Source organism: Pelecanus crispus, chromosome 3 (assembly GCF_030463565.1).
Source record: "Pelecanus crispus isolate bPelCri1 chromosome 3, bPelCri1.pri, whole genome shotgun sequence".
NCBI lineage: Eukaryota > Metazoa > Chordata > Aves > Pelecaniformes > Pelecanidae > Pelecanus > Pelecanus crispus.
Window position 1 is genome coordinate 93,575,540 of NC_134645.1, and position 12,438 is coordinate 93,587,977.

The 12,438-nt window shown below is 44.7% G+C and overlaps 1 protein-coding gene across 1 annotated transcript; it reads right to left on the reverse strand.

Moving 5' to 3' along the window:
- Positions 1–9,844: 9,844 nt before the first annotated feature.
- Positions 9,845–11,992, reverse strand: TPBG (trophoblast glycoprotein). The gene is made up of 2 exons (XM_075708309.1): positions 11,967–11,992; positions 9,845–11,147 (listed from the first exon to the last, which is right to left on the reverse strand). The coding sequence occupies exons 1-2, from the start codon at positions 11,990–11,992 to the stop codon at positions 9,845–9,847; spliced, it is 1,329 nt and encodes a 442-aa protein (XP_075564424.1).
- Positions 11,993–12,438: the final 446 nt, after the last annotated feature.

Sequence of the window (12,438 nt, forward strand, 5' to 3'; positions counted from 1 at the left end):
AACTCACAGAATAGACCCAATACAGAAGTGCAAACCTCATTTTGCTGTTGAAACACTTTGCCCTGAGAGCTGACTATATCATAACACCGAGGTTTCTGCTTGGAGCGTTGCTCCTGTTACTAAGAGCAGTGGGGATGTCTGCAATGGTGTAAGCTTAAGCAGGATGCTTATGGAGGGAGTTTATTTACTGTGATGTCGTTTAAAAACTTATTTAATTGGTAGGATCTTTACTCCTTATTTTTTCACTGTTTCTAAACAATAATTTTCCTATGGATTTCATCATACTCCCAAATTTACGCACAGTTTATGTTCTACTTCCTGATGCAAAAAGAAAATTTTAAGACTATTATGTTCCTTTGGAAAGATGAACATTTAGGACTAAATTAAAGAGGAGAAGAATGTACCTAACATTTTCTCCTGAAGCAGACAAAAGGCTTTTTGCGCAGGAGAGAAAACTCTCTCCAAGCAGCAGGCTTTCCAAAGGAACTTATTCATTCAGGAATTAGGGAATATCACCAAGCTAACCAACCTTCTGCTTTAAGTACAAGGTGCTTTACCTTGCTTATGACTTCTCTCAGAAACATAAGGCAAGACAGTGCACACACTGTCTCTCAGCCAGTGCACCCAGTTCCCTCGGGAGGAAAGGAGAGAACAACAAATGCTTTATGCATTACTGGAAGGCACAGAGTGCAGTGTAAAAATAATAGGAAGAAAATGTATAGCACATTCTGGCATTGATATTTTCTGGTGACCTAGATTAAATGTTGATGCGTGAATCAGCTGTGGCTCCAACAATGTAAAACCCTGAACAAACCTAAATAACCTGAAACTTCTGAAAGAAACCATACCTTCCTCTACTTCAGCATCACTAACGTTGCCACATCGTTCTTCTTTGAGGACAAAAAGGACTGTCATTACAGGAGGTTTTTGGGTCTACCACATTTCTTCTTAATCAGTTTGTTCTGTCAAAGATCTTCCCTTTTCTACTTCTCCCCTTTGCATGGCAGGATAATGGAAAATTAGATTGGGAGGGTCCTCAGTAGCATTTCTATACTATTCATTGGTGTCTGCACTAAACACTGCCTCTGCAAATTTCTGTGTTTACAGTGTCTAATGTATAATAACAGTGTTGAAAGTATAATAATGAAGAAATATGCGAAGCTAACATATTTCTGTAATCAAAATTTCTTGAAGTCTCATCAATAATGAGATCCGTAACTGTTATTTTGAGAGAGAAGGTTTTTGCCTATTGATTTGATTTACATTAACCAGTTGTTTGCTCCATTTTCCTTCTAAACCACAGAGGAGACAACACAGTTTTCTGTGAACTATTACACAACTCATAGACAAGCAAACCTAGAATTGCTGTGGTGGAAGTGGTGCTTCACACCTATATCCAAAACCTTTTGCATATCCTATATTCTATATCAACTGCTAAATGATAAGGACAGTTTGTATAGCTCTCTACAGTGACTAATACTCAGTTCTGAGTGTTCTCCTGCCAGTTAAAACGACGATTCTAGCTGGCGAAAGCACCGGTACCATCTACACTAAGCTGGTGCACCACAGCATCATCTGTGTGTGTTTGAAATAGGTCACATCAATTCACGTTACTCAGTGTAATTTATCAAATCTTATCTGCTATCTCTGTGATTTCGATCAGAAAAAATTGCTAAAACTACAAAATCTAGAAAGCTTTATTAAGAACAACAGTAACCCCTACTGGATTGTGATGGTCTCCCTGGAAACCTGAAACACCTTGTACTGCTTCGTGGAAAAGGCATAGCCTGCATAACTATGATGAAGAACAAGTCATTCCTCTGCTTGCAATAAATTTCAGTGTCATCATTTCCTGGATTAAATTGGAAATCCTGCTGAATTTACACTCAAGCTTGCTGAAAGACATCTGTTCCTTGCAAATTCAAATTCAGAGCATTTTTTGTATTTACAGATAAGTTATGAAACCAGGCTTATGCCAGCTACTTTGTTTCTGTGTTAAAAATTACAAGTACTAGAACGTGTTTTTTTAATGTGCCCGTAATTAAGGGCCTTTGCCTATGATTAATAATCTAAACAAATTACCACAATCTGCTGCATGCATGTCCTAAACTCATCTGAGTCCTCTTCAAGCATATTGGGGTGTGTGCAGGGCTGCAGGGAGGAGAAATCGGAGCAGAGGTACCGTAAGCTATTGTAACAGAAATCTCCCGGTTTTGTTAAACAGCACATATATCAGTATTGCAAATTCAGCATTCCAGTTCTCTCTGCATATGTAGTGTTTCTGACAAATGAAGAATATGTTAGCACTGCTATTTTCAGTGACATTTTGCTATCCTGTCAGAAAAGTTCGAGCGCTGTTTCTGCAAGTTTTTTCTAGACAATCATCTCAAAGATCTGCTTTTTCATTACTGGAAATCGGAATCAAAGAGTTCCTCTGGGCTACCACAGAAGCTTTCTGGTATGGTGGAAAACTAAACAGAAAGGGACCAACAGGAAAAGAGAAAACCTGAATGGAAGTCTAACAACAGAAATAACCTTATTAATTAGTCTGCTTAGTGATAAACATTCAAGATTTGATTTTATGCATGACTTGTTTCATCAGAATTTTATCTTTCCTTACCAATGCGAAGTAATCAAGCTTGGTCACAATACAAAGGCGATGGAAAAAAGGCATCTGGATTATGGATCATTAAATAAGTGAGCTGGAGAAGAGGCAGGATATTCAGCAGAGACAGTGTTACAAAGATCTCAACGAATCTGAGAAACAACAGAGAGACCAAAGACTGGGGAATTTCAAAAGCTCTTACAAGTATTTATGTTCTCTCTCAAGTATATACTGGACACATGCCTTTTCACACTGAAAAATGTTTTTTCCACATTTAGTTCACTTCAGCTTAAAACTGTGTAATTTTCCAAAAGGTGTTCAACAACTTTTGAAAATGAAGCCCCTTTAAGCTACTTTGAAAGCAGAACCCCGAATTGTGGCCACTTTGGAAAATCTTGGACACTCAGCATCAATTTGTGTTAACTTGCTGCTAACGGCCACACTAGGTGTGCAGCAACATGAAGCCTTTCTCAAGTGCTTCTCAGAGACATACCTACTCCATTTGGGCACTTAGGTACCCTTTCCAATGCGTGGCAAAAAATAGGCCCGTAAGCTAGCCAGCAGAATGTACTGGAGAGACTGATGTGCCTCAGACTCTTACACCTCTTCAATCTCCTAATTTTACATTATATATGTGTGTGTGTGTGTGTGTGTGTGTAAAATGCATATATGTATCTATAAAATAAAAATTCTTGTTTTCTGATGTTTAAGAGCTCTCTCTCAGTCCCCTCCAGGCTAACAAAAGAACCCACTCCTGAAAACAGGGAAACATAAAAGAACTGGGGTAAAGCCATTGGTTTAACTGGATTCAAATCTGTATGTATCTGCAGGATTCAGTTACTGTTTGTTCATAAGCTGTTAAGGAGAAGGAATGAAGACACCTACCTGAAGAAGAAAACTGTCAATGTAGTAACTACTTCTTTTTCCTTCTTCAAAGCAAGCTTAAATTGCTCAAATGCCTCCAAGTCATGTCAGTTGACTGCTTACAGCGTTCATGCAATAAATGGTATTTTTTCTTATTTTAATATTTCACTACCATTACTCGATGCTTTTACACTGCCAGCATGAAGTATACACCATATTCTGTTAAAATGTCCATTTGACATTTGATAATGTCAATTTGACAAATGAGTTAGTTATTGCGTAAATGCCCAGGACTTCATGTAAAGCTACCCTGGGCTGTGCCATTGGTAAAATTTCTACCACAACAAATGGAATATGTGAACTAGACTCTGGGCAGATACTAAGACAGATCAGTCCTAAGATAAAATCTAGGACAGATCAATCTGCCACATGTAAAGCCAAACATCCTGCTGTGTTAGGTGTCCTAAGAATGTGAAAAAAACAATAATAGCAAACAACTTGGACACAAGACTAACCAAGTTATCAGCTATGCTCCTGGGACAGCCCCAAAAAATCACTCCATCCTATTAAAATTTCAGACGTCTGCACTAGCTATCTTTGAGAATATGAAATGTCATCCTTCCCTTTGAATTTCCCATCTAAATATTTGGATTAAAAAAGTTGTAAGAATAAAAGAGTTTACCATAAGAATGCTTTTTTCTCTGGAGCTCACCCTTCTCTTTAACAGTTCCTTCACAGTAAGAAAATTCACACCATCAGTAATAACAGTGCCTCTATATTTCACTATGTAAATACATATTTGAAGACTTCAAAACACACAGTTTGATCTAGTCATTAAAAACCTGAAAATCCATTACTGTTAAATTTAAAATCAGCAACTAACTTGAAAATCAATACCGCATATATTAAAAACCGAAAAGCTATCAAATTATGTCCAAAATAACAAGAATGATTAAAACACAATCCCTTACATTCAATGACCAAATTTCTTTCTAAAGAAATGAATCAGGCTATCTAGATGGAAGTTGCTTTTTCACTATTCTATCATGCAAATTCACAGCACAATGAGCTATAAAGAATACCAACTACACCTTTAGCAAAGACCTCAATATCTGGAAGGATTTACAGTAATTAAATCAAACGGGTGAACACATAACATTTATAAGCAATCTCGTAAATATTTTATTGTGTTTTTCTCCAAGAATAATTTTTAATTAAGAAATAAACCTTCAGTCTGAAAAAGTTACAGCAGTTTCTTGCACATCTAAATTCTCTAGAACAGTGAAACATTCTAGAACACGAGATTTCTAACATTTTCATCACTGTATGTACTCAAACAACATTGCTAATTTATTCAGATGCTTTCATGCATAATTACTAGAAAACACAAATCTGTTATTCTGTTAGTCTACCATCAGAAAGGAAAAGCTCTCTCGTGAATATTTTGAAAAATATAAATAATTGCAATTATTAAATTACTAACTGCAACATGAATACACTGTCTAAAGTGCCATTTTAATTTTCTTAATAGTTCCCTTTTTCTATTTAGGCTAACATTGGGAATGCAAGGCCCGATTTCAAGCTTTGCCTACGCGACAGATGACTTCTGGCACAGCAGGGTTTTCCAAGGATGTGACGACATGTAAATTCTAAGACCGTTGAGAAAGCAAAAGCCCTTTTTAAGGACACACTCACACTGCACACCTGCATTCTTACTTCTAAAAGCTTGGTGGGTTTTTTTTTTTTTTTCCCAAGGTGGGAGAGAAGTGCTGTTAGGTTTATCGTATTGGTACAAAGCACCACTTCTCTGCTACTGCTGTATTGACTCAGGAAGCTAGCAGAGTACGCTTACTACAGTCTCAGCAAAGGATCCTCTGCTCCCACATGGTTTATGTCTCTTTTTTTAAGCATGTGTGAAATATCTAATAAATGTCACACTCCCCAAATGGACTGCTTTCTCTCTTCTTTGGTGGGCTTGTTTGATTTCAAGCCAAGGTCTTTGCAACTAGTAAGCAGAATGTTTGCAAAAAAAGGAGCATTAAGTTATGGGCCTGATCTGGCCATTATTACATCAGCAGATGCTGAATTAAATTAAACCTTCTATTACATCCCACAAAAATCTCACAGTGGAAACACCTGCGTTACAAATATTATAGGACGGGACTCCACTTGTTAGCAAAATGTTTCTATTTATATTAACAGAAAGAAATCAGAGCTGTATCCATAAAACACGACCAGAACATGACAGACTCAATCAGCAATTGTTCCTATTCCTAGCGTTGTGATTCCCAGTGCTGACCCATTACAAAGGGATATCTCCGTTTCCTTTCTAAGCTTCTCCCTTCAACCTTCTCTCATAGAATATAAATGTCACTTTGAAGCTTGAAACTGAAATGTTTTTCTTACCAAATGCTATTTTCCTTCATCATATGCTGAGAATGAATGGTTCTTCTTGAACATTCAGCTGCTAAAGAAAAAGTGCGTATCAAATTTTCATTTTGTCCACTTTGACAAAGGCTCTTTTTCATGTTAAGGCTTAAAGGGAAATGAAGACGCTAAACCTCAAAATATAGGTGCAGTCAGACTGATTTCTCTACCTGTGCAGATTCATGATACTCCTTTTAATGGATTTCTTGAGAAAATGAGGCAAAGAAGAAATTATGCAGATGCATGAAGAGCAGAGTATACCACAGGGAAAATGCTGGTAGAGTAATGAGAGTTGGGATCCTATCGCAGTCATATTTTGAATATTTTGCCATGCCTGTCTTCAGTGACACCTCAGTCAACAACTGAATACAGGTCTGAACAGACTGCTTCACTAGCTGGCATGTCACTGGGGATTGTCACCAGTGCTTAAAAGGTAAATTACCCTGAATGAAAAGATTTAAAGCAGTCATGCACAACTTCAAATCATTTTTTAGATGTCAAAATTATTGGTAATATTATGGCTTGCTGAGAATAAAAAAAAAAGTCAGATGATCTAATATAAAGCTACCTTGGATAAAGAAAGATTTGGGGAATTTTCTGTTTCTTACCAGGCAACAGCGCTTATCCAAAGTACTTTAGGAAAATGTATTAAAACTATGTCAATTCCTTGTGCTATTCTTCTAAGAAAATTTTAAGCTTATTACAACTAAAACTAGTTTTAAGAAGCAGCTGAACCTTGAACAAACCATCCTTTCTGCTTCTTAGCTGCGCAGCCTCCCCTGAAGATTTGCCCACTATGTAGCCTAGATATTTTCTGTGAAACATCAGTGACAACTGTGTCATGCAGAACTTTGGGGGTTTATGTATACAAAACACATTTAAGAGGCATTTAGTACTGCACGTGTTTTATTGAAGAATGAATGAATAAAACAGCCTTGCTAATTAAGCTGCTCTGGAAATGGTAATCAATTGAAATTTCAGGTGTCAAAGCAAGAGTATAAAATGTGCTTCAGAAGAACCCTTAAACTAATGCTACTTTAAATGTATACTTTTTAAGCAAGTTCTGAAGCACTTTGGGAGCTACTTTTTAAATGTCTTTTGAGTACCACTGTAACTATTTTGTAATAGGAAAGGAAAACAAATTTCAAGCACTGTTTAAGGAAGCGGATTTAAGATCAAATAATGCATTGTACAAAACACCAAAGCATTCACTGTTGGTCAAACACTGTAGGAGAACGTTACCCACCACAATACTGACACATGCTAACTGTTACATCCTAATAAATACACAGGTAAGCAAAAGGCAAAAATTATTTTAAAGTAGCTGTCACCAGGTCTCTAATAAAATTCTATTACAATGACTTTCTATGATACAAAAATAATAATAATAATCTTTAGAATAATTGGTGTAATACAACAGTTACACTTGCTCACTGTACAAATACTCAGTCCATTGGTGAGAGACTGCGATTAAAGTTGTTGCCTATCCTTACACAGCTCTATAAATGCATGGCTGTTACATTAACACATCTTGGATAACTGCTTTTACTGTAGTTACTTTAAAGTATCTGTTAACAAAAACCAAGAAATTGCCCAAGAAATGGCTTGGTTTGTACATATTTTATCTATTATATTACAGGAGCATCTTAAGCAAGGATGATGCTCTACTCCTCTTGGCACTGTACAAATAAGTGTAAGTTGATAATCTCCGAAACGACCAATACAACACAGCACATTGCATAGCTATTGTAAATTCTAGCTTCTTAACATAAACTACCTTATGTATACCAAGTATGAACAGTTTGCATAGTTGCACAGCAATTAGTTATTCACACTGGGTTTTTTTACACTATTTTTAAAATATGGGCAGCTAACATTCAGGCCAGCAGTCTGCTTTTTAAGAATCCACAAACTTAAATTCATACGCTGTTACACCAGATATTGCTCATACATTTAAATTACAGCAGGAGAAATAGGCTATCACTTAACTTACATTAATTGTAAAATACACTGATGTATCAAAACATTAATTGTACTTAATATGAGGGCAAATGTACAAAACTACATTAAAAAAAAATCACTGCTATTAATTAAAGCCAATTTAAAGCAATAGAAAATTAGTCTGAACCCACTTGTGCTACTTGCTTTGTCTGAAGTTGCAAGGAGAAAAATGCATTTGAATAATACTGATGCCCAAAATAGATTATATTTCTTCTGATACTTTAAGGACTATTTTATATTTATGAGCTCTTACCAAAGGCGTGTATCTACAAGAAAACTGTCACTTCTGAAAGCGAAGGGAATTAGCCAGTAATTCATAAAATTTTTGAGATGCTCGAGAGCTTCAAGTAAGAGTGACCATGGAAAAAGCTCCACAGATATACTGATAGATACCAATTCACAGCACACTTTTATAGTTAGTGTATTTTTTTCATTAAGAATCTATAAATGAATTAGAAGAAGTGCATTAATTGTTGGTGGCCATTGGAAAGTTCTTGCTAACCTTTTCATAAGTCATCGGAGTTGCATATTATATGATGCATTTTTGATGTTTTTCTTTGCATGCTCTTTATCTATTTACAAGAAAATGCATTCCCAGGCAAGTAATAAGCATGAGTAACACACAATATTGAAATGCACCTGTTATAAGCTTTAAGATAAATGTAAAGTTCCATTAAGTTACTCGATGTAGATCACTACAGAACTTCACGAGTCTCGAGAGCTTAAAATGAAACAGTAAGCACTTAATTTAATAAGTGCTGCACTGATTTACAAGCCTGAAGCTTGCCGACTACATGACTGAGCTGCATTTAATTTAGTTCAGGACATGAAAGTATGGGGTTTTTTACAGTAAAAATTCCATTCAGGTTCTTTAGCCTACAAACTCCACAACGTAATTGGAATGACTTTTTTTAAATTTGGTAGAGAAGACCTTGCATAAATTCTATCAGCTTCTACCTTCCCAGCAAGGTGGACCCTAGCATCTGTCTCGACATTTTGCAGTTGTTTTAAGAGAGCAGACTCGGGGTTTTGTGCCAAGTGAAACTGCTCTCGTCGTTGATCGGTGTAATTCTCCTAGCATATTTCACAAAATTGTCAAACATTTGTCTCTAAGCTACACATCTGAACAAAATTCTATGCAGATTACTACTGCAGGGCTATTACTTCCGAGACTATAAAGCTATCCACATTCTTAGATGTCCGTACATTTCTCGTCGAACAGCAAACTTCAACACAAAAGTTCTTGTAAGACTGTTTATTGAATTTAACAGTTCAGATGGAATCTAGATGCAGTTTGTATAAAAAACCCTCTCTTTTCACGTAAACTGCAATCAAAAATAACTTTACAAAATAGTAAGAGACTTACTGAGATTGTAAGTTTCCTAACATGTAAAACTATAAAGTATTTGTGCATGCTCACTATTCGATTTCCTTCTTTGAAACAGAGGAGTTGTTTAAAAGCAGTCTCTTTGTTTTTTTTAAATCTCAAGGTAGTCTATGAAATGGAATCGTCGTCATCACAATTCGGATATACAAGATCAAAACTGGCACAGAGGAACATAACTTTTTTTTTCCCAAAAAGTTGAGGCAGCCTTTGTTGAATGGTGTCTGCATCGGTAGATTTTTTTATAAACTCTGGTGGCTTTGAAGCGTCAGAGAGAATCCTTTATTTCTTTTGAGATCTTGAAAAAAACTTTCCCACAAGTACAGACAAGTGAGAAGGAAAAGAAGTAGCAGCTTGGTTTCCTACATACAGCCCAACGCCATGCGCAGCTGCCCAGCATCTCAAAACAAAATTGAACTTGACGTCACGGGGAGGCATATCCCCCTCACGTTACAAGCACATCTGAGATTTCTCCGGGGAGAGGGAGGCAAGCACGAGGGTGAAGCGTAAGTCTACTTTTCATGCATAGCTACTGCGCGCTGCCCTGCGTCGGCGGCGCTTTGTCAGACGTCCGAGTTGGAGCTGAGGTTTGTTAACCTGGGGTCTGCGTTGATCTCGTATCTGTAGTGGTAGCCCTCCATGTGATCCCTACAGGCATCTCGGATGTTGTGCATCCACTTTTTGATTCCTTTTCGGTTCAAGTACAAAACCAGGAGGAAAATGGCCCCGATGAGAGCCAAGACTATCCCTAGGAAGACGTAGGAAGTCTGTAGCTGGGAAGGCACGTCTACGGGCACGGAGCAGTCCAGGTCCGAGCCGTTGATCTTCAGCAGGGCTTTGCCCAGCATCTTGTCGGGGTAGGCGCAGGTCAGGGCTTCTTTGCCCTCCACCTGGTCGCTCTCCTTGAGCCAGGCCACCAGGTCCTCGATGGCGCAGTCGCAGACCCAGGTGTTGCGGCCCAGGCCGATGCGCCGGAGGGCGGGCAGGCCGCGGAACTGGGCCAGCGTGCCGTTCCTCAGCACGGCCAGGGAGTTGTCGCTGAGGTTGAGGCTCTGCAGCTGGCCCAGCCCCTGGAAGGAGACGTTTCGCAGGCCCACCAGGGAGTTGTTGCTGAGGTCCAGCTGCCGCAGGGCGGGCAGGGCGGTGAACATGCCGGCGGGCAGCAGCAGCAGCCCGTTGTCGGCCAGCTCCAGGCGGCTGAGGTTGCGCAGGGTCCCGGACTGCAGCACGGCGGCCAGGCTGAGGAGGACGCGGCGGTCGTGCAGGGCCCCGCGGAGGGCCAGCTCCTCCAGCGGGCTGCCGCCCTCCCCGAAGGCCTGCGGGCTGAGGGAGGCCAGGGGGTTGCCGCTGAGGTCCAGCTGCCGCAGGGCGGGCAGGGTGGCGAGGGCGCCGGCCTCCACGGCCCACAGGTGGTTGCCGCTGAGGTTGAGGGCGCTGAGGTCGGGCAGGCGCTGGGCGGGGAAGGCGCCGGCCGGCAAGCGGGCCAGCCGGTTGCCGGTGATGAAGAGGTTGCGCACGTAGGGCGGCAGGTCGGGCGGCACGGCCGTCAGGTTCCTGTTCACGCACTTCACCGTCTTGGCCGCCTCGGAGCACTCGCAGAGGGCCGGGCAGCCGGCGGGCTGCTGCGCCGAGCCGCAGCCCAGCAGGACGGGCAGCAGCAGCCCCAGGCAGAGCGCGCCGCGCCCCGGCATCGCGCCCGGCCCGGCCCCGCACCAAACTTTCCCCTCCGGGCGCCTTCGGCTCTGGGCGGCGCGGCGAGGCGGGGGGCGGCTCCCGCCGGGGCGCTGCCCGCTCCGGGCAGCCCCTTCTCCGGGGGCAGGCGCTTCCCCTCCGGGGCTGGCTCCGTTCCGCTTCCCGCAGCGAGACCTGCGGCAGGGGGGGAAAGGGCGAGGGCAGCGGCGGGGCGGCGCGGCTCCGCTCGCCCGCGCCCCCCGCCTGCCCCCAGCCCCACGCCTCGCCCCCCGCCCCCCACACGTGGCTGGCCCGGGCGGCCCCGGCCCCGGGGCAGCGCGGGGGAACCGGCCGAGGAACAAGTTTTCCCCGCTCCCAGCTCACGCCGCCTCCTCGCCAGCCGGCCGGCGGCTCCGCTGGCGGAGCGCGGAGGGGAGGGAAGGGTCTAAGCCGGGACCGAGTCCCGCAGCTCCCCGCCTGCCGCCCCCGCCCCGGGGCTCTCCCCTCCGCTCCGCGCCGCCACCGGTGCAAACTCCCGCCCGCAAATCCCACCGCGGAGGGGAACGGAGCCGAGCCGCGTCCGGTCCCGGTGCCCGTCCGGTCCCGGTCCCGGTGCCCGCCTCGTGCCGGTCCCCGTCCCTCACCTCCCGCTGCCGCTCCCGTCCCGCGTCCGGAGCAAACTCCGCCGGAGCGCGCCGCCGACTGCCCCCGGCCCCGCCGCCAACTCCGCGCCCACCCTCGCCGCGCCTGGCCCTGCCTCCGCTGGCAGGAGAAACCAACCGCCGCCCCGGCCGGGGGGAGCCGCCGGCCGCGCCTGCCCCGAGGGGCGGCCCCGCCGCCGCCCGCGCCCCGCCCGGCTTCCGCCCACCGCCCCCGCGCCGCCGCTCCGCCGCCGCCGCTGCCCCTGCCCCTGCCGGGCGGCTGCGCTCGGGAGCCCGCCGGGAGGGTCCGCTGGGCCCCGCTCGGCCCCGCTCCCCTCGTCCCCCGGCCCAGGTGGTGCTGCCGGAGGCTCACCTTGCCGCCGAGCGGAGCCGCGCCATGTGGAGCTCCCCTCGGCGCGGCGGAGGGGGCGGGCGGCCCGGCCCGGCTCGGCTCGGCTCGGCTCGGCTCGGCTCGGCTCGGCGCGACTCCCGGCGGCCCCGCGAAGGGGGGAGCCCCCGCTTCCAGAGCCCCGCGCCCCGCTCGCCGCCTCGGCAGCGCCGTACCTGTGCCTCGCCCCGGCGCGGCGGCCGCAGCCTGGCTGCCGCTTCCCGCAGCTTGCCCGGTGGGCGCGCTCAGGCCGGCGGGATGGGGAAATCCCGCAGGATTTGCGGGGCGGGAGGGCGCTGTGCCTGCCCTGGGCCCGGGCGCGGGGGGCAGGCGAGGGGAATCCGCGGGTCTCGGGGTGGAGGCGGCGGCGAGGCGGGCCGCTGCCCCGACCCGTCTGTCCCGGGGGAGCCTTTCGGGGGACGGGGGAGCAACCCCAGCAACAAAGTGCATGGAACAT